Source organism: Taudactylus pleione, unplaced genomic scaffold (assembly GCF_031769625.1).
Source record: "Taudactylus pleione unplaced genomic scaffold, aTauple2 ptg000206l, whole genome shotgun sequence".
Lineage (NCBI taxonomy): Eukaryota > Metazoa > Chordata > Amphibia > Anura > Myobatrachidae > Taudactylus > Taudactylus pleione.
In genome coordinates, this window is record NW_028284608.1 from 4,266,240 (window position 1) to 4,288,009 (window position 21,770).

Genomic DNA, 21,770 nt, shown 5'->3' on the forward strand with positions numbered 1-21,770 from the left:
GCCTTAATTCTGTAACCAGATATAGCAAAGTGTTTTGTGGCCAGGGCCCCCCCCCCCCCCCCCTCATAACATCACAACTGAGCGGGCAATTTTAAATGCCCGTCCAGTGGGGTTGTCTGTCCAGATATGTCAAGCAGCCGAGTGGTAATGGTGTATGCGTACCAAATCGGTCGCTTGGTCTGCGGGGACGACCTGTTGGCCATTGGGTCGCTTAAGTGTGCCTCCATCATTAAAGAGTCAGTGATGTGAGGAAGTGTCCATAGCATTTGTTTCCTGCATAGTCGCCATGTTTGTGATGAGGTTCCTCATTGCCAGTTCTAGGTGTATGTGCAAAGTCAAACAAAATGTTATAGCCGTTCAGACTCATTATGCCTTAATAAATATCCATTTTAGATAGAGTCGTATTGGACATATGAGGTGTGTCATGGAAAGCACATTCGGCAGTATCATGAAGAGAAAGAAGCCGGACAGGTAGGTCCACGTTAGCTGTTCCTTCTTCACACATCTCCGGATTAGTAGAGAGTTCTGGAGAGACCGAATAATACTAATATACAGTAAGAGGACAATTCACTGTTCTTTTGCTTTGCAGTAAGGTTCATGTTTAATCCCAGTCATTTGTAAAGATATTTGCTTGAGTTATCCCTCATAATTATTCACCCCTTTTCAACAATGAGAACCCATATGGCAGATTAAACTATATTTAAATGAGAAGAGCAATACTGTATAGCAGAAAGGGAGTGAGATGGGGAATATATCTCAATCAGCTTGTCAGACTGGTGAATGAGGGAGACCTGCCAATGGGATGTGGTCATAATACCGACAGTTTGAATGCCGGCGCTTAGAATGCCGAAGTAGATTCCCGACAGTAAGTACTGTGGTTAGGAGGAGGGTTAGATTAGGGTTCTGGGGGGAAGGTGGGAGGTTAGTTTTAGGCACATTGGGGGGAGGTTAGGTTTAGGCAGTGGGAGGGGTGGGGAGAGGGGGAGGGTTAGAATACTGACCACAGGTGTCTGTATCCTAATCCTATTGGGATGCCGGCGTCTGGATTCTGACCGCCGGGATTCCGAGTGCCAGCACCCTGTACCCAACCCCTGCCAACGTGCAGTATATACTGCAGAGAGAGTAACCCATGGATTAGGTGACAGTAAGTAGCTTTTATAGGGATGTTCTGAATCCAAAAGTCAGTTTGAAGTTTGGCCGAATATGAAGGGCCCTTTCTGACATACACCTGAATTAATTTCCGAATTGCCGTATTGCAAATGATTTCTGTTGTTCCACAATGCGGTCCTGTCCCCACAATCTGAACGTTTCTAGAATGATCTGAATAAAGATTTAGGGAAGGCGTATTTAACGTACAGCATTGTCGAAAGTATTGTGGCCAAATATTACACCCCCGGCTGCATCACTATTACTGGCTTTCAGTTCTGTTGGGAAATAGCACAGCAGTCAGCGTTGGAAGTGGTAAAATGTGTGTCCCGGAAACTGTTAGGTTGCGACGTTACAGAGGGACATTTGAATTGACTGTAGAACACAGATGGAAATACAAAGTCACTTGGTAAAATTCGAACGTTCTATGTTTTTGTTTTATCTCTAAGCAAACAAACCTTCAAGAGTATTATCTGGGAAACATGATGAAAAAGAGCTCGTCTGATGCAGGTTTGTGCGCTGTGAGATCTAGTAACAGAAAACATGCTTAGTCCGGTGGGGATTTCATTAAAGGTCCACATTTTATGTGTTTTTCCATGACCGAGACTTATTTCTTGCTAAAGCCATGCATGCACTCTGGTGCATTGAGTAGCACTGCGGGTAACAAGGCAATAGTACACAGTGGGGCATTTCCACCTTAAACTAAAAAATATCACTGTGCATGTAAATAAATTGCACTGTACTGAATAACTTGTGCTGCCTATAACAAGTTTTCCTAATTGTCTCCAGCAGGTGAGAAACAGGAAGGAGGAGAGAAATTGGGAAGCCATGAAAATGTAAGAAATTACACCTATTCTCTGTATTGACATTTTATGCTTCTAGCCTTTGGAAATGAGGTTCAGGTTCAGCTCATTCAGGATTTCATGGCTTAAACAGGAAAATGTTACATGAGGCATCCATGTTGTCGGTTAAACTAGTATTCATATTAAGTATGTATTTGTTGACCAATACATGATGACCACTTTAAGGCACATTGGGGAGATATATTAAACCTTCAATCAGATTCTACCGATTTAACCTATAAAATGTGCTTGATAAATGCTAGCAAGAAGCTGATTGGTTGCTATGGGTCATTTTTCCATTTGTCCACACTTTCACTCTTTAGAAGATTTCCCCCCTAGCTACTCCCAGTGTCTGCAACAGGCCCACTATAACGTGGTGTTAGCTTAACAAGGGGGTGTCAAACTCGTGGCCATCCAGCTGCTGCGGGACTACATATCCCAGCATGCCCTGCTACAGTTTTAGCATGCCCTAAGAGCAAAACTCTGGCAATGCATGCTGGGATGTGTAGTTCCACTGCAGCTGGATGGTCCGAGCTCAACACCACTGGCTTAATGGAATAAAGCATTACCACTAGGGGGCATGCTCTTTCTTTCTAGTGCCTCCAAAACAATGATCTGAATTTCTCATTTAGAGCTGCTGGTGCTCAAAGTGGGAGATTGAGCTAACTGCTAAAGAGGGCTAGTGGTGATGTTGGCCATAGCAACCAATCCGATTAGATCTATCATTTTATAGACTGTGCTAGCTAAATGATAGTTAGAATGTGGTTGTCACTTGTCCTCTTGTAGAATGTTTGTTATATCTCCCCATAAGGGAGGGAGCTGGTCATAACTCCAGCATGACAGCAGATATACTTCCCAGCACATTCTGTTTTTTACAGCACGTATAAAGGTGCGGTGATGCAATATAATAATGTTCTATGAGTCACCCTCTGTGCTCGGAGGCACCAGCGATATACGCCTGGATCGTCTATGTTCCTGGAACTTGAGCAGAGGATTGCTCATTGTTCTACAGCAGGGGTGGGGAACCTATTTTTTTTTTTTTTGCCGAGGGCCATTTTGATATAGATAACATTATTTGCGGGCCCGGTGCAGGCCACGCCCCTCCGTGTGATGTCACAAGGCGGCGGGGCCACAATCGCCAGTAATTACAGCAATGCCCAGGGTATCCTGAGATTGCTCCGTGTAGCTCTAAGGGCAGCGGTGTGACCATCTGAATCGTCCTAAGGATGCTCCAGGTGGCACTGCTGCATAGATTCTGGCTGCAAGGTGCCATTCTAGACACCCTGCTAGCCAGATGAGACTAGCAGGAAAAAGCTCCGAGGGCCAAACCATATGACTCCGAGGACCTTATAAGGCCCCGGGCAGAAGGTTCCCCATCCCTGTGCTACAGGGTTATTCTGACCGATTACTTGTGCAGCATCCAGTGTTGGATGTAGAAAGTGCCAAGTTCTTCTTTCTGAAAGTTACAGTTTAAATCATCCCCACTAAATATATGTTTTTTATGCTTCCAGATCCCCACCAAAAACATTGAAGGACAGATGACTCCATACTATCCAGTTGAAATGGGCAATGGAACACCGTGCAGCTTGAAACAGAATGAGCCCCGGTCCAGCACCGTGATGTATATATGCCACCCCGAGGCCAAGCATGAGATCCTGTCTGTAGCTGAAATTATCACGTGTGAATATGAAGTTATTATACTGACACCCCTGCTATGTAGTCATCCAAAATACAGGTGAGTTTTACTAGATGTGAGTCTGTTTTCACTACATGGTTTGTGTTTAATCATTTTTTATATGTTTTACTGGCCAAACTTGTTGTACACTACATTCCAGCATCAAGCGTCCGGGTCTGAATCGGGCCCAAAGTGCTGTTAATTATCACCTGGTCATATTCTGATGTTTCTTTCTCAGAACACATCTAGGGCTGGATTTACGAAGTGGCGGGTTTGAGCTGAAAATTTAAAGCGCCACTAACATTCACTTTAAAATATGCCGAGACACTGGATGCAATTGCCGCTTTAAATTTTCAGCTCCAACACGCTGGGAAGCAGCCGCAGGAGCCAGATTTACTGCCTTGTGCTAATGCGAGGTTCTATAGGGCCAATGATGTGTGGTGAGGTGAGGCAGAGCCTTCCCTGTCATACTTGGGTATACGCCACAGTTTTTACTATAAAAATTATAAGAAATTTAAAGAAAATATTATAAATATAATTTTTGTATTATTCGAATCATTTTTATAGTCAAAACCCTGGAGTAAAAGGTGTATAGCAGGTGAGGCACTGCCTCCTCTGTCTACCTTTTCCGCAAAGCTCACCAAATTTCCAGCACTATATGCTGCACCTTTGTATAATGCCCACAAGAACCCTCTGGTTCATACATGTATCTGTAAATCTTAGCCAGTGCCTGCCCAGCCACCACACATGTCACTGCGTAGGGCTTATGTTGAGGTCCTCACGTGTCTGCAAGCTCTGCCACCCACTGATTTTACACCAGCTGCTGCAACCGTTATTATTATTGCATCAGCCCCACGCAAGGCGTAAGAGATCCGTCGGAAACGGATGACTCCGTCGCACTTAGCTTTTAATACACGCTCATGATACTCCTATGACAGGCCCACGAGTCAGGGCAGTTCTGTGCGATCACATTGGCACCGCACAATTTCACAGAGAACAATCCGGACAAGTTCCGTATAACCCCCTCCCAGAGATACGCAGCGATGCGTAAATTCGCACCTGTGAGCGCACACTATGGAAAACCTCATTGTTTGTGTCGGTGCACACAGGGCCTGATTCAGAGTCGCTCGCTAGATGCTATCGCTCGCACGATGTGTATGCAAATTGCCTAGGCAGTGCTGTTGCACAGCAATGCATTAGCACACCCAGTATTTCTTAGAGAGCGATCACATAGTGTATGCAGACACCCACCAGCCTGTCTTAAGACACCCACTTGTGCACGTCATGTCCAGGAAGTGTATGCAACCATCGGTACATCGGATGCGATCACAGTGCTTGAGGTTAACCATACCCTGCCGCAAACACTGCGAGCACTTCAGTGTAAAAACAAGCCAGGTGACGTGTACTATGATGCTGTCTTATAATTATGCACACCTCTAACACGCCGTTGAGATGCTCAGGCACGCCTTTGTTTGCACCTCCACTCCCCCATTTGTAATGGCCAGCCCCTGTTACCACCTACAAACTGCTTCCCCTGTCACTCATTCTGCTGGGCTGTCTATGCACAGCGAGCAAGCGCATTGTGAACTTTCACAAAGGTATGCGCACTGCGATGCGCACAATGCATACCATCGGCAGCAGCGAGAGTGTACATCTTAGCGAGCGGGTCTGCATGACCTCCAGAGATCGGTGCAATGTAATTGGTATACTCCTTAGTGTGATGATACCTAGCCTGGCTGTCAGGATACTCAGAACCTACAGGAAACCTAGTAAGATATGTTACCTATATTGTATGTCTCTACCTTGAAAACTCCCGTCTGTTAATACCAATTTGTATTTTTCATCCATTATTTTAACATGTAAGTGGTGGGAAGCATGGCCTTACAGTAAAGCAGATTTTACAACCATATATGTCAGATTGCACAATGTCATCTAATGCCTCTTTCACACAGGTTTAAAACCTCTCCTATAAATGACATATTTTGCCAGTCGATGCCGGGGTCTCCTCTAAGGCCACAAAGTCTTGAGAAACTGGAAAAGCAGAAAGAAATGATTCAGACGCCATTTAAGCCAAACAAAGAGGTAACGCTGTCAGCATATCTGTTGTGTGACAGGACGCAGCTCTGTGATTGGAGGGCAACGCAGCGACCTATTGTACCCGCTCTCTCGCTGGCATTAAATCATGATGGGGAGGGACAGATAAAACTGTCACTTGTGTTTGAAGTACTGCTCAGCCGGCCCCATCAGTGTGCTGACGGGTTCTACACCTACAGGCAACTCTGATTTTATTAGCGGCTTCATTTCCTCCTGCACGTTTTATTACAGATACAATGGGTTTTTCTTTCCAGTGTCCTGTGCTTTTTAGTGGCTTATTCATATCACCAGACACACATGTAATATATTTATTTGTTGTTGGAGAGAAACGCAGCACATCTCCCTGCATTGTATATGGGGTTGTGTCCAGATAGCAGCTTCGCGTCATACAGAAACATGATAGAAAGTAAGATTACTCTGGTTAGTCAGTTATTATTACGCTTTATTTCTATGGCGCCACAAGGGGTCCGCAGCGCCTTACAAAGTACAGACACAGCATGAGCAGAACAAGAAAAAGTGACTTGCAGTACAGAACATTGCAGGCCATGAACATGGCTTATCATAACCATTGCTGCATCAACAGTCCTAATACCCAAATAAGCAGCAGGGCGGCTCAACCTAAAGGTTTGGTGCTGTTGACAGTGGGGAGGAGACTGGTATAAGCAAGGGAAGGAAAAGCACATTAGGGAAGAGGGCCCTGCTTGTGAGTGCTTACCCTCTAAAGGGGAGTGGCAGACAGACATGGATGACACAGAGGGGAGAGACAGTGGGCGAGCAGTGGGTTAGGATGAGAGCTGGAAGGCTTTGATAAAGAAATGGATCTTGAGAGCCTGTTTGAAGTTTGCGGAGAGTCTGATAGGGAGAGGGAGAGAGTTCCAGAGGTAGGGAGGCAAATTTGTTGGAGAATGCAAGACTAAACAATGCAGAAAGGAAATACCTCCAAAAATGTGCCAATAGGCTGCCAGGACTGTACCTTTACCTCCAAGGTGTTGCCACGCCTCAACAATACACAATTATCTTTTCCTGGCACCACATAATCATAGTCCAACCAAATGTTATATACTATGGCAGTTTTCAGTAAATCCTTCCATACGTCGTTCTTGTTGCATTAGTCTTCTTGTTTCATGTTCTGTGTTCTCCTCCACAGAGAATAAAGAAACAATAGAAAACACAGCATTATAATGTAGTATATGGGGAATTTGAATTGATTAAACCCAGGCGTTACATGCACACAGAGGTAACGTTCCCCCATCATCCAGTCACCATAGAGGAGTGAATTCGCACACCCATCGGCCCTCCCGTTTTGTATTCAACTTAGAATAAATATTAGGTCAATTTGCAATGTGTGTTTAGCTATCTCCTCCTCGTCTTCAACAGTCTGCTGTGTTCCAACAGAATAAAGAGGGAATGGAAAAATGGCACCAACAGAGGCCGATAAAATAAACATGCAATAGTCGGCTTCACCTCCTACCAGATGTTGTAAAAAAATGTACGTGATGATGGCAACAATATAAAACAAGGAGATTAATGTAACAAAATGGACATTGAAGGACTAGCCTTTGCCCGCAGCTTCGCTCACGTTGATGTCTGTTACTCCTCTGCGGAACTAATTTTACAAAGACAGTACTGGCATCTGATATTGTGATGTATATTTTATATTGTAGACATTGATCACAAATATCTTAGTAAACAATATTTGCAGTTTTCCCTTCGAGGATTAACACAAAAAGATGCTTGGGGCTACTAACTCGTGAGCAAGCCACATAAAGCTGCCCATGGGAGAAGCAGGTGGACCTGAGATCCACGCCTGCAGCCCTGAGCGCTTGTCCCTGCGACTAGTTGTTGGTCATAGCGAAGCAGACGCTGACCGGAAACTGCAGGCGCTTCATTTGAAAAGGAAAATTGTTGGATATGGGGTATATGTGATGTGAACACAGACCCACCTGCGTCTGTTCCCGTTAGAATCTGTGCCTCAATTAGGTTCCTCTGTAGAACACTGACTTTGCGCTGTGGTGTGTGCAATATGTGTATATATTGTGGATCTATATATATCCACAATATATACAATCTCAAATTCTCCATAGTTCAAAAATTATATTTAAATACATCTAGTCATTTTTGGCTTGAGTCTGCACACTGCAGGCGCCGAATGTCCAGCGTCTGGTTTTCCCTTATTGCTCCTTTCCCTGATGTCACAATGAGATAATACATACCTCAGTTTCTTTCTAGGTGACTAAGCTATACAATATTGAAAACGCAATCCAAACTAATCCCGTAGTTTTGCGTGATGCCGAAACAAACAGACCTGACAAACAAAAATTCAGAAAAAATAAAATTGTCTCCATAGTCCATGCACAGTCCCAAGGAGTACATTTCTCTCCAAAAAAATGTCTATGTGCAGACACAAACATTACAACTTTATTGTAAGTATAGATTAACTGGTAGACTGTTTTCAAAAGACTCGGGTCATATTATATTAACATTCTGATTGGACTTTTAAGTATGTAGCACCAGGACTAGAGCCTATTCTCAACTTCCCATATTGAAAGTTGCAGAAGAGCCCGGGAAAGCAAGTAAATTAAAATCTGATGGCCGAAAACTACCGTAATACATTTTGATTATTTGTTTTCTTTTTGTGTTGTCGCTTGTACTTTTTGTATTGTGGCTTGTGCTTTTTGTGTTGTGGCTTGTGCTTTTTGTGTTGTGAAGCACCTCCGGAAGGCCAAACCACCCCAACCAAGGCAGTTATATGATATTCTGTTTGGACAGTTGTGCCCAATACATAAAGGTGTATTAACAACAGAAAATAAAATGAAACGTAATTGTGTTTCTATGTAAGTGCTATAAATACTGGCCTGTGTTCTCTTACTGCACCTATGTAGCGTGATTTTGCTGAAACCTATAATTCCAGGAAGAGCGCCAGTCTATGAAGGACAAGTTCTCCACCATCCACAAGCCGGTGACAGTGGGATCTCAGCAGCAAGTAACTGTGGGCACCACGCACATTTCCAAGCTGACGGATGAGCAGCTGATCAAAGAGTTCCTCACAGGGTCATACTGTTTTCATGGGGTGAGAAATTATTCGATGTATCGTATGACATGAGCCATTACAGGGTCCAGCTCATGGGTGAAGTAAGATCTTGCTGTAGTGTATAGAATGTCAGGGTGTTTTAAAGAATATGGCGTGCTACATGTGTTCTATCAGGACAGATGCTGTGTATTATCGCACATGTAATACACATGTGGCCTGGCTACACTGATATATCACTTATTTGCTGGGCAGTCATGTCATTAGTCATATGACTATCAAACGTCTGTCAGAAATACATCAGGGCTTCTCTCCAATAGGTTCTTGATTCAAAACAAGCTCATTAGGGAAAAACAGACTTACAGGCTGACGGCTTAAAGAGAAGCAGCCATTGTGTGGTGCAAAAGTCCAATGTCAGTGCAGAAAGGTGTACAAATGGGTATATGGAGACACCTATATATGGTATACCGCATGTGGATACAATTACTCCAATCATTCCAGCTAGACAAATAAGGGCAGATGCATTGCGTATCGTATTTGTAGCCATAAAGTATAATGCTGGGTACACACCTGAGCAACCCGCCGGCCGACCGTCACACACACCGAGCGACCAATATGGTAAGCATACACATATGCCAATCTGCCGCTCATTATGTCTGACCAGACATCACAATTGGGTGGGCATTTAATTTGCCCGCTCAGTTGTGATGCCTGTGGTTCCTGAGGCCAATGTAACAGGTCAGTTGGTGGGTCACCCGTACACACCAGAAGATGCGCGCGATATATATCTGAGAGATATATTGCGTCTGCCGGGCTGCGCAGTCATCACTATAAGTGAATGATGTCGTTCACCAACATATCTGGGGTACACACGAGCCGACGCACGTCACGATCTATATCGTTTGTTGGCAGTATGAGTGCTATGTATCAAACGGTGAACCCATGAATAGCCTCCAGGTAATAGCATATGCTACAAGAAGTGTGTGTGTGTGTGGAGAACAGAGCCAGCACATCCACAGTTCATGCGGAAAAGATTTATGTATCAAAAAGAGACACCTCCATATAAAATGCAGCACAGTGCCTATTCCTCATATAAATTTCTCTTTCTCTCTCATATATACGCACATATGATCCTATAGTGTGTGGATAATAACATTGACTCCAATTTAACGGTATACTGCTAATTAGACCTATATAAAAAATATCTCTCTATTGCAGGGTGTTGGCTGGTGGAAGTATGAATTTTGCTATGGAAAATACGTCCATCAATATCATGAGGTAAGTGCATGGTTTCCTTACTACCACTAGATGGAGCCCTTCAGTCAAATGTTAGGTGACCGTTTTGATTGTGTGGAGAGACTTGTATATGTGTATTTTCAGATTATTGTACAATAATGCATGCTTTCCTGGTGTTAATTGGTTTATTAAGAACACATCTGCAGACGTGTGTGTATGTGTTTTTAAAGGTGCAAATCCCTTACATATACGGGTTATAGCCTGCGAGCTGCAGGCTGCCATGAGATTTCTGTGATTTAGCTGTTCTGGTTAAAGCGGCACTTTTTATCAAGGTTGGTTTTGCCTTTTTTTTTAACAAATGCCACTTTAAATATAGCAGCTGAATCATCAAAATCTTTCGGTTGCCTGCAACTTACAGACTATTGCATATACCCCATAGTATAGTCACCTGTACAATAATGACTGGATGAAAGGTAGATTTGAATCCAGAAAACATACTTGGTTGCGTTTAGATCAGTGTCAATACCTTCTGTCTTCTGTATAATATGTAGATAGGAGCTGCATGATTTCCTGTTACTGACCTTATGCCAATGTGTCCACATACATCTATCTTCCGTGTGCCACAAGGTACGTTACACATAACACGTGACTCTAGCGCCTAGCGTCTTTTTATGACATTGAACATACGAGCAGTAAAATGATATGCGGCATGCCTATATTCTGTGTGCGGCTGAATGAGAAATGCTACATTACAGTGTAAGTGGCTGTGACGTTTCAATTCGCATGCTGATACATCTGCACACAACATAGGCATGCTGCGAATAAGACTTGTTTTAAGGGACAATCGCACAAAAAGACGCTCCGCGCTACAGAGACGCACAACGGCATGATGTGACTAGAAGGGCTGTATAACGCTCAAGGAGGCTAAATGTATGTGGACACTTCTGTACCGAGTCCTTCAATTGCTGAGTTGGGTTTTCATTGTCTCTATCTCTTTGGGTTGACACTCACTGTTTATGTATAGGATAAAGACACTGGTAGAACCACCCTTGTTGTGGGTGTTTGGAAACCAGAACAGCACTTGGAGTGGGCTAAGAAAAACGCGGCGAGGTTGTACCATCCACCGGACGACGGCGTACAAACTGTGAGGCAAGTCATTGTCGCGTAATGGTCAGCGTCCTATTATGTGACTTTGTATCTTACTCGCCGACAGCGCTCATTTTATTATCTTGGGGTTGTGTCACACAGCAGAGTGTAATCGTCGTCTGTACCCAGGCCTAGGAAAGTGCAGCGCTCATAACATCCAAATCAGGTGACTATGACTATGCCCATGGGAGACTAATCACTAGGTCACTCGGGAGAAGTGTTTCCTCTCCTGTCTGTGCCATCAGGGCAGTGTCTGCACTAATGACCTATGTAACCTCCAACCTCAGCCGCCCCCCATACCTGAGATAGACAACACTGTCTAACAGTACTGACATTATGTGCAGAGCTTTACTTCTACTTTACTAGCCTGCACTAAATAACGTTACCTATTTATTTATAATGAATAAATAACCTACAATAGTAAATTCCAGGGATGTACCACATCTTTGCTTTAGGAGCCACCTGGATACGAAATCCTCCCACATTATCATCCGCTAAATCCTGAGCAATTTACCAAAATTACAAGGAGCCAAAATTTTATATTTTTTCATTTTAGCTCCAAGAACCTAATAGCGTCTTGAGGTAAAGTCAGAATTTGGTAGTTATATGGTTGTACCCCGGGACCTGAATCAGCGGTGGATGCAGTTACCTTTGCAACTGTGTTTTCGGAATTGTGAAAATATGCTAATGACTCAGCCACTCTCTTGTGTATGGAGGCGCCCATCGCCAGCACCTCAGATCCGCTACATATGTACAAAAGATGCGACATCGGGAATATTGGTCGCACCAGTGGACTGAGCAACCCTACGGTGTCTCAGAATGTCCATCTGAGAGGCCGGGGCCAGTCCAACTGCGAACTACTTTGCTGTGACTGACTAATCCTAAATAAACAAAAAATTGGTAGCTGGTAGTGCAACAACTAGAACGAAGAACTCCACTTACATGTAAAATCAATCATTGGGTGGAGCACCCCAGGCAGCATTAATACTTGTCTCTTACTAGCCTCTGATTTGCCTTTGGAGCATCTCGTGTGTTCCCCTGAAGCCTCCAATGGTCTCATTAACATCTCCAGATAACTAGACCTACTTGGTACAAAGGTTGTCAGTGCCCCTCCCCCTGTTGACTTGGATACCTGCAAATACAGAATGGGGCTGGGGCTTAAAAGAGTCTGGCGGATTGGTGAAAGGCACATTGGACATTGCCAAATCCTGGGATTCAGTACTATGTACTAAGCCTCGGAGAGAGATAAAGTACCAACCAATCAGCTCCTGTCACTTTACAGACTGTAGGGCTTGAGTGCTGTTAACAGCTGGCGGTTTCAAACAACTGTTTCTTTTTTTTAAGTACAGAACTCTCGCTGTCCTGCTGGGCACAGCTCTGAGCAGCATGGAGTACGATGCTAGAGGGAAATGAGTAGCCTGGAAAGGTTATTTTGTTATTGTGGGGACAACTATGATGATTCCTTCATTACTGTGAGGAAGACAACATTAGGAACATGAGATTCACCCTTTAGGATATACCCCCCTCCCCACCGCCCCGCCACGCCCTGCTAGAGCACAAAGCGTCAGTTTCATTGTCCTCCACAGTTAGGTAGATCAGGACTCATCCTCACATGTTGTATCTGACACATGTGAGAGATAACAATTTCCACCAAACTTTCTTTCAGGATGGTGTCACATTTCTACGGCGGGGGAGATCTCTGCGATTTCACAAATAAGCCCAGACAGGTCATTGTGAAATTAAAGTGAGTATTCTCTGTGCCTGCAGCACTGAATTTTCTGCGGCTTGTGTGGAAATGTGCAACTAAGTGTCTGTGTGATCTGTGCTCTGTCAGGTGCAAAGAGTCCGAATCCCCGCACGCTGTAACTGTATATATGCTGGAGCCACAAACTTGCCAGTACATTCTCGGAGTAAGTATATTGTATGTTATTTATTGATTTATTTTTTTTACTTTCAGCAATCAAGCAAGAAGTTAATCTGTGACATTATGACTTGCGTGACAGTAAATCAAATCTAGTTGTATTTGCAAGGATCCCATGTTTTTAGTTGAATTACTGTGTATAAGATACATGCCGCAGCTAAATCCTTAAGGGGAGCTAGCAAGACTTTTGGCTGCAGTCATTTTTTGGGATTATGATGAATTAAACAGAATCAGGACTGAGCGGCAAGTTGAGTGCACGAGACACCGTGTCTGTCTGTGGAAGCAGGTGGGACCCCCTACTGGGTGTGCTATATTTTGTCGACATGTGCATGATTAAAGAAATCCTAAAAACCTGACCTGTTGGGGGTACTTGAGGACTGTAGATGAGAACCACCGTACAAGAGTAAGAGCCCAGCTAATAACGCAAAAGAGAAGTAATCGTTATACAGTATAATGTAAAGTTGGATGTAAAAATAAGAATTTCATACTATTCACAAAAACAAATTCTTACCATGTCTCCTGCATCCAGATTCAGCCGCTTTTAGTGCTACGCCCCTGTGATCATACAGTATGGAGGGGACATGCACACGTAGGCAGAGTACAGTGAGGGCGTGTACACGCTAATGTGGCTCAGCCGACCAGAGCCAATTTGCATATGCATACAAAATATGCCCGCAGCTGTTTCTGATTGGCTGTGGGTCTTGGCCGCTCCCACTGATACTATTTAAATGCATTGGTGCTGCCGTGGTACATTCCCTGGATTTAATTGATTTGTATTTGGTCCATGGCAGGAAAGATTCCCATTATGATTTTTAAAACATGTTTTTTTAACGGGTTGGGTATGGGAGACTGGCCATCAAAACACAGACAGCGGCATCCCGATGCTCAGGATCCCAACTGGGGCTAGGTGAGTATACAACCCTCCTCTTCACACCCTTAACCCTCCTGGTTAGTGCCTAAACCCAACCCACCCACCCCAGGTGGTGTCTAACCATAACCCCCCCCACCCCACGTGATGGTTAAATGTAACCCTACCTCACCAGCCCTCCCGCGGCTAATAGCTAACCCGGCCTGCTATACTTACGTTCAGGATGCTGGCTGTCGGGATTCCGGCGTCGGGCATCTCGACTGATGTCGGGATTCCCGCGCCGGTGTTCTGCCTGCGGATTGGGATTCCGGCGCTGGGATTTCGACCGCCGCCATCCCGTGCGGAGGTAAATTCACTACATCCCGTTTTTAACTATTTGAACTTATTTAGTACTTTTATTTTTTGCATTTATATTTAGTTGTATTTTACGTGGCAAATGTGACTTCAGTATTTATTAATAAGACTGTTGCAACACATGTATGATACAGTACCTTGTTACGATATGCAAATTAGATATTGTAACTTTTTAGCGTTCGCTACGAACGCTGTCACATTATGCGGGCGTAAACCAATGGCATATACTACTGTTTTATACTAGCACTAACCTGGCACGTGCACTACTGTTTTATACTAGCACTAACCTGGCACGTGCACTACTGTTTTATACTAGCACTAACCTGGCACGTGCACTACTGTTTTATACTAGCACTAACCTGGCACGTGCACTACTGTTTTATACTAGCACTAACCTGGCACGTGCACTACTGTTTTATACTAGCACTAACCTGGCACGTGCACTACTGTTTTATACTAGCACTAACCTGGCACGTGCACTACTGTTTTATACTAGCACTAACCTGGCACGTGCACTACTGTTTTATACTAGCACTAACCTGGCACGTGCACTACTGTTTTATACTAGCACTAACCTGGCACGTGCACTACTGTTTTATACTAGCACTAACCTGGCACGTGCACTACTGTTTTATACTAGCACTAACCTGGCACGTGCACTACTGTTTTATACTAGCACTAACCTGGCACGTGCACTACTGTTTTTTACTAGCACTAACCTGGCACGTGCACTACTGTTTTCTCTGACTGACTCATATGCTACCCTGGCAGTGCAAACTCGTGTGCCTGCGTGTGTGTAAGAAATAAATATCTTACTCTATTTCGGTCAGATATTGTCAGTACTACAATACAGTTTCCGTCTCAGGTTGATGATCAGAACTCTCTCTTTATAGGTTGTATAGAATAATTTATAAAATGCTGGTCATACATGGATTAATAAGTCATGCCCAGCACACACGCCATGTGCCAAGAATAAATAACTCCTACCCACTATGGCCAGTCCTGTACTTCACCTCTTGCCCACCAGTCCAATGGCCACAACATGGTGTCCTCATACCATCATATCAAGTCTCAGGATCACAACTAGAACTTTTATGTCAGTTACAGTCCTATATGTACATCATACACAGCCATGTGCCCAGCATTAAAGCATCATGCCCACTGTATACTGCCTGTGCTCAGTATAACCACCCATGCCCACTGTATATTGCCTGCGCTCGGTATAACCACCCATGCCCACTGTATACACCCTGTGGTCACTATAACACTCATGCCCACTGTATACTCCCTGTGGTCAGTATAACCACCCATACCTACTGTATATTGCCTGTGCTCAGTATAACCACCCATACCTACTGTATATTGCCTGTGCTCAGTATAGCTAACAAAACTACCACAATCCTACACCAATCATAATGGTAAACATGCCCAGAGTTATATGCCAAATATCTTCTACTTGTGCCTAATATAAAAGCATTATTATAGTGCCCACTAGTGTCCCATGCCAACTAAAGCATGCCTATGTTTTCCCTGTGCTTCAATTCCTCTCTGTGGTGGTGGTTTGTGGCCTCTCCAGAATGAAAGCATGGCAGATTTCTGCTTCATATCTCAAGTCTGCATCACAGGAATGTGCCCACTGCTTACACCTGGCAGGCTGCGGGCCTATTGGCCCAAGTGTACATAAAACATGTCACCAGGACATTCAAGGTAGACCAGTAGGAGCCCACACAAGGTAGGGAGGGGCCTGCTCATAAGGGCTTACAAATCTAGTCCATTGTATATATGGTATGACTTGGCGTGTTCTGGATATTGTGGGGAATAGTGCTCCATAATCACTGTGTTCTGGGAATTACCTTTTAGGTCTATCTAGGTGACGGTATACCATTTACATACAGTAACCATCTCATTGTCATGGCTGTAACATCTGTACAACATACGCACATACGGCCTTTTGTCCATCAGGCGGAAGGGCCAGCCTGTACAATGTGAGGGCTGTTTTATAGGCAAAACCCATACATTTTGCTTGTTGTTGGTAATGCAAAATGAATAAACGTTGACTCAGGTTTCTTACTCTCATTAGGTGGAATCTCCAGTAATATGTAAGATCCTGGATACAGCTGATGAAAACGGACTCCTCTCAATTCCTACCTGAAATGCAAAATGGACTTGAATGTTTTTGCTGGGACCTGTAATTAGTCAGCAGATGTACAAAGGAGAAATGACATTTTGTGCATATGTGTGTATATATTGGATAATACAGATTTTAAATACAACAGTCTTTCCTTTTTTTTTTGTATTCTTATGAAACTTATTCTTTACATCCACATGTAATTCACACATTGATGGTTTACCATCGCGGATTACGTAATTTTCGCCTGTTCCACTTATCCCCATATTCAATTACAAAGACTTTTTGCAGGTGCGAAAAATCTTTGGTGAAAACTTATCCCCATTTTTTTTAACACTGTTTAGGTGGTGAAGAAAAGTGCTAAATTGGGGTTTTAGGGTGCAGATACAAAAAAAAACATAGCCTGCAGCTTTTGTAATGTCCCCTTAAAGTAATCTGTATCAAAAACATTTTAAAAAGTTCCTTAGGACACCCCAAAAAAAGGTATTTTCATTTTGGGGACAAATAAAAATAAATATTGGGGGAGAAACTTCTAAACTAGCGAAATCAATCCCGGCAGGTGTTTTCTAGAATGCGGCTGGTAGCGTCAGGTGAATTTCTTTTTTAAGAATTTTCAAAAATCAATTTAGGGACTTCAAAATATGCTTGCACCCATTTTCATGTACCCCAGATTTGATGGGACTCGTTATTTTTTTGCAAAAAAATAAAGCTAAGTGCTATTCTTCATCACTTCTTCACAGGCGCATTTATACACCTGCCGCGGCTATTTAAAAACCCCAATTACCTTCAGAAGACCAAATCGGTGGTACCCATAGTGATCCCACATGTCAGACCATCTTTAGGGGGGTACAGGAGGATTTCCCAAAAATTGACAGGACTTTTCAAAACTTACCTTTCCGCCGGGTCCCGTTTTCGCCGGATCCTAATTGAATACGGGGATAAGCGGGCATGCGCCCAATACTTTATCCCCTTCTAAAACGGCGATGATGGCGAAAAGTCCCACCTCGGATTTTTCGCCTCAAATTGAATATGGCCCTAAATCTCCGAATTGTTGTTTGTTTTTTTTTGTTTGTTTTTTACTTCAAATTTTTTTTTTTTTTTATTTAATTATGTCAAAATATCCCTCCCACCATGTGTCCATAGGTCCCCATTGTAATAATGAACCCCACACCCCCAGTGGCAATTGATCTCTGTGGCATTACTCCAACCACCCCCTGTGGTAACTGATTCCCCAGAGGCAAACCCCCCACCCATATTCATTGGTCCCCATTGAAAATTAATCTCCCCCACCAGGTAACCACAAACTCCCTCAGTAAATAAAATACTGCCCAGTGGCTGTAAACCCCTCAGGGCATTACCCTCCACCCTGTTTTACAACTGACTCTCCACCTTTCACCCCTCAGTTCACTTACCTCCTTCACCACTCATGCAGAGTACAGCAGAGCGGGTCACAGGGAGGACTGACAGTCTCAATGCTGATCCCTCATACTGCAGAGTACAGCAGAGCGGGTCACAGGGAGGACTAACAGTCTCAATGCTGATCCCTCATACTGCAGAGTACAGCAGAGCACGTCACAGGGAGAACTGACAGTCTCAATGCTGATCCCTCATACTGCAGAGATCAGTGATAGCTCTTTGCAGCAGATTTTAACTTTACCTTTATTCTGGGTCACAAATTTGGCAGTGATGTCTGCGGCCAGAAGTCGCTACATCACTGCCAAGGAGCATCTCCTGTGAAAATGCCAGGGGACGCAGCAGCAAACAGTCATATGGGATGCAGTCCTGTCTGCAAAAGCTCAGCTGACTGCGGTCACGTCCCATGTGGACACGCCAAGTAAGTGGTTAATTATCTCTATAGGTTGGTTTAAAAAGGCTACTTACAGGTCCTTATGGCCATTGAAGCCCTCATATTGCATTCACTGAGTTAATACGGTTGCTGAAAGTTGAAGGAAAAGGTAGTATCACCTCTGCCTTCTGAGGCCGCTTCCTGGTGTCGGCACAATCTCCATGATTACTGCACCGAGCGCCCAATGCCCTATTATCCACCCAAGACCTACTAAACCTGTGCTCAGTGCCTGAGGGGGAGATGTATCAAACTTTGGAGAGATAAAGTACCAGCCAATCCGCTTCTAACTTGTCATTTTACAGACTTCGCGGTCTTTGTACTAAGCCTTGGAGAGAGCGAGAGAAAGTGAAGAGCTAAAGGACCAACCAATCAGCTCCCAACTGTCACTTTACAGGCTGTTTGAAAAATTACAGGAGCTGATTGATACTTTCTCTCCTCTTTATCTCTCTCCAAAGCTTAGTACATAGACCACTTTGTATGAGAAATTACACACTAATGAGTGTCTGGCTACTTTTCAGCATATACACATAAAACAAACAAAATGCACTTGGGCACATGAACTCCCCTTCTCGAGGCGAAGCAGGAAGCAATAATATGTATTAACATTTCAGCCACAGGAGTAGGGGCGAGAAAACTTCCCCTTCCAGCGATCCATGCGAGACCCAGAGCCCATCAGCCTAGTGCAGATGCGCTGTTTCTTTCCGCCTGGCCAGCCCCACTGCGCATGCGCCACACCTCGCAAACATCGCGAGATCTCATGTGCAGCCTGAGACCCCCACAAAGGCCGTCCAGTCGCCGCAGGTTAGCACATATACCAGCAGGTAATCCTGCCAATGTGTGAATTGATGAGCCACAAAAGTGCGCTTACTGGTTTTTAATAACCTCTGATTGCAAATAGTTGTGTGAAGAATACCATAGAGTAAAGTGAGTTTTCTCTGTTCTCTGATTTCATAAATAATGAGGTTCAATGTAAGTGTCAAATAGCGTTGGTTACAGTGCAGTTGGAACTTACATCCTCTTCTTGCATCTCCCCCAATGTCTATAAACAAATTGGAGGGATACAATTAGTGTTGCATTAGGCCACCTAGTGATCACTATGTATACCCAAAACTTGATTTAATAGAGGAGTTGTAAATCCCTGTGGCATACACTGACTGTTCACACGTAAAACAAACAAAATATCTAACCAAGTGAAGCTTTCTCCCTTTTTCTGTCCTTTTCACTCAGTTATTAATGAGAAAAGTCTGGTGATCACCTACTTTTTATTACATTTCAAAAAATGGATACTTGTAGAATAAAATTAAAATTAAATTGAACCCATCACAAATATTCCAAAGCAATTATGAGGACACTTTCTTGATGTATGAAGTTGGTAAATGGATTTTGTGCTTACTTGCCATATCAATATTATACAATGTTTCCGCCAGGATCTCACTGGGATGTTCACATATACCCCTTTTACACCAGAGCAAAAACCTGGGTTTTTGCTGGGTCTACCCGGGTCGCAGCTCAGTGTAAAAGGGTCCCTGAAAAATAACCTGGGTAAAGTGACCCTGCAATCCAACCCAGGTAGCTACCAGGGTTGGACCCAGGTAATGGTGCAGTGTAAACGGTGCAACCCGGGTTATCTGACCTGGATCATGCCTAAAATGAGCTGATTGGTGGTTGTGGAGCATTCACCTCCCGCTTTTTATGACCTCACAGGTTTAGCAGGGCAGACCTGAGTTCAGTGTGAACAGGGCTGAAATGGGAGTAACCCAGATCAAAGGTGCAGTGTAAATGGGTCTGACCAGGGTTGGAACCATGTCCAAAAACCCAGGTCGGACCTGGGTTTTTGGTGGAAAAGAGGTATAAGCCTCAATATATTCCTCCTAGTTCTCACAAAAGGAGAGAAAAAGAATGCATCTAATGCACTCTTCTAAAATCAGACAAGTTTAATACAAAACCAATTACAGAAGTAAGTAAAACCCACCTCTAATGACTACCTCCAATAATTCAGACTATAAATTGAGTCTGAGGAGGTCTCAGTTGCCTTTTAGAATGATTGTGAAACTGGGACACAGTCCCTTCCTTTAGTAGACTCTGAAACACAGTTGAAGACCCATTCTTGATGGACTAGTGCAAAGGTTCTCAAACTCTGTCCTCAGGACCCCAAACTGCATGTTTTCCAGGTCTCCTCACATAATCACAAGCGAAATAACTAGCTCCACCTGTGGATCTTTAAAAATGTGTCAGTGAGTAATGACTACACCTGTGCACCTGCTGGGTGACCTGGAATATGTGACCTGTGTGGGTTTCTAAGGACCAAGTTTGAGAACCACTGGACTAGTGCAACGACTCGTCTCCAATGTTACATCCTTCTGAATAAACATCGCTGTAGAAGCAACCTGAGACTGTACAACTAACATCACATTTGGCTCTAAAATTGATTCAACACCTGAGCTCCCCATGACTGATTTGACTCTTGAGCTTGTGACCTCCCTCCCTTGTACATTAAGGACTTAGGGCCTGATCCAGAAATGTACGGTGTTGCAATTGCAGCTGCAATTTCATATGCTGTGAAGGTGTGATTGCATGTTAAATAGCACCCTCCTCTAACGGTACTGAGACGCCCACTGGAGCGATCGCAAAAAGCATGGCAACTGCAAATACATTCGCAGCCCATACGCAGGTTCTCCGATAATCGATCAACAGGTAAAGGAGTAAGGCGCTAATAAATCAAATGAACAAGCCCGCTTACCACGGAAAGAGAGGGCTGTAAATTTAAGCAGCTGTCTGAGAAAAAACTTCTGTGGAGTTTGTAAGTGAGGGAAAAGGGATAGGAGACGGCACTAAATAATATTCAGCCCTAAAGTAGCAAATGACTAAATGGATCACAGAACCTTCAGTAAAATAATTATAAAACCTTTTATAAAAATAAATATAAGATCAATTGCAGTAATACAGGAAAATTGACAAAAAACTTTACAACTCTCGACCTTGGTCTAAAAAGAAAATATAACTGTGTCAGGATACTCTGGCTTAATGGATCACAGAACCTTCAGTAAAATAATTATAATTGAATAAAAATAAATATAAGTATATATAAAATCAACTGCAGTAATACAGGAAAATTGACAAAACACTTTATAACTCTCGACCTTGGTCTAAAAAGAATATTTAACTGTGTCAAGATACTCCGGCTTAACAGACCACTGTAACAAAGTATCAAAATAGAATCTTTGTAATAGTTAGGCAGATCTGTTCCTTTGAAAAGTATATTTCATGTAACAATTTGCAAGTTATATTATGTCACTGTTGCATGCAACCAGACAGTTGGGGGGAAAAAAAAAGGGTAGTATCGATGTCAGAAAGGAACGTTCTTACCAGTTCTCCAGGGGGTGTGGATTAACAGATAGACAGTAAAAAGGTCATCAGTGTCTAGATAGGCACCAGATGTTAGACAGTTAATAGGTCGACACACACTAAATGTTGACATGTAAGAAG

At 43.5% G+C, this 21,770-nt stretch overlaps 1 protein-coding gene across 2 annotated transcripts in view; it reads left to right on the forward strand.

The window, feature by feature from the left end:
* ERLEC1 (endoplasmic reticulum lectin 1) overlaps window positions 1–16,583 on the forward strand; it is a 33,026-nt gene extending 16,443 nt beyond the window's left edge. Inside the window, exons 4-14 of one of the 2 annotated variants that reach the window (XM_088477996.1) lie at window positions 394–471; window positions 1,596–1,656; window positions 1,936–1,982; window positions 3,500–3,723; window positions 5,616–5,745; window positions 8,669–8,827; window positions 10,004–10,063; window positions 11,046–11,170; window positions 12,834–12,911; window positions 13,002–13,077; window positions 16,391–16,583. In XM_088477996.1, coding sequence (XP_088334122.1) covers window positions 394–471; window positions 1,596–1,656; window positions 1,936–1,982; window positions 3,500–3,723; window positions 5,616–5,745; window positions 8,669–8,827; window positions 10,004–10,063; window positions 11,046–11,170; window positions 12,834–12,911; window positions 13,002–13,077; window positions 16,391–16,462 — 1,110 coding nt within the window. In that variant the 3' untranslated portion in view covers window positions 16,463–16,583. The remainder of the gene's footprint in view (window positions 1–393; window positions 472–1,595; window positions 1,657–1,935; window positions 1,983–3,499; window positions 3,724–5,615; window positions 5,746–8,668; window positions 8,828–10,003; window positions 10,064–11,045; window positions 11,171–12,833; window positions 12,912–13,001; window positions 13,078–16,390) is intronic. The other variant, XM_088477997.1, reaches the window with a different exon arrangement.
* Window positions 16,584–21,770: the final 5,187 nt, after the last annotated feature.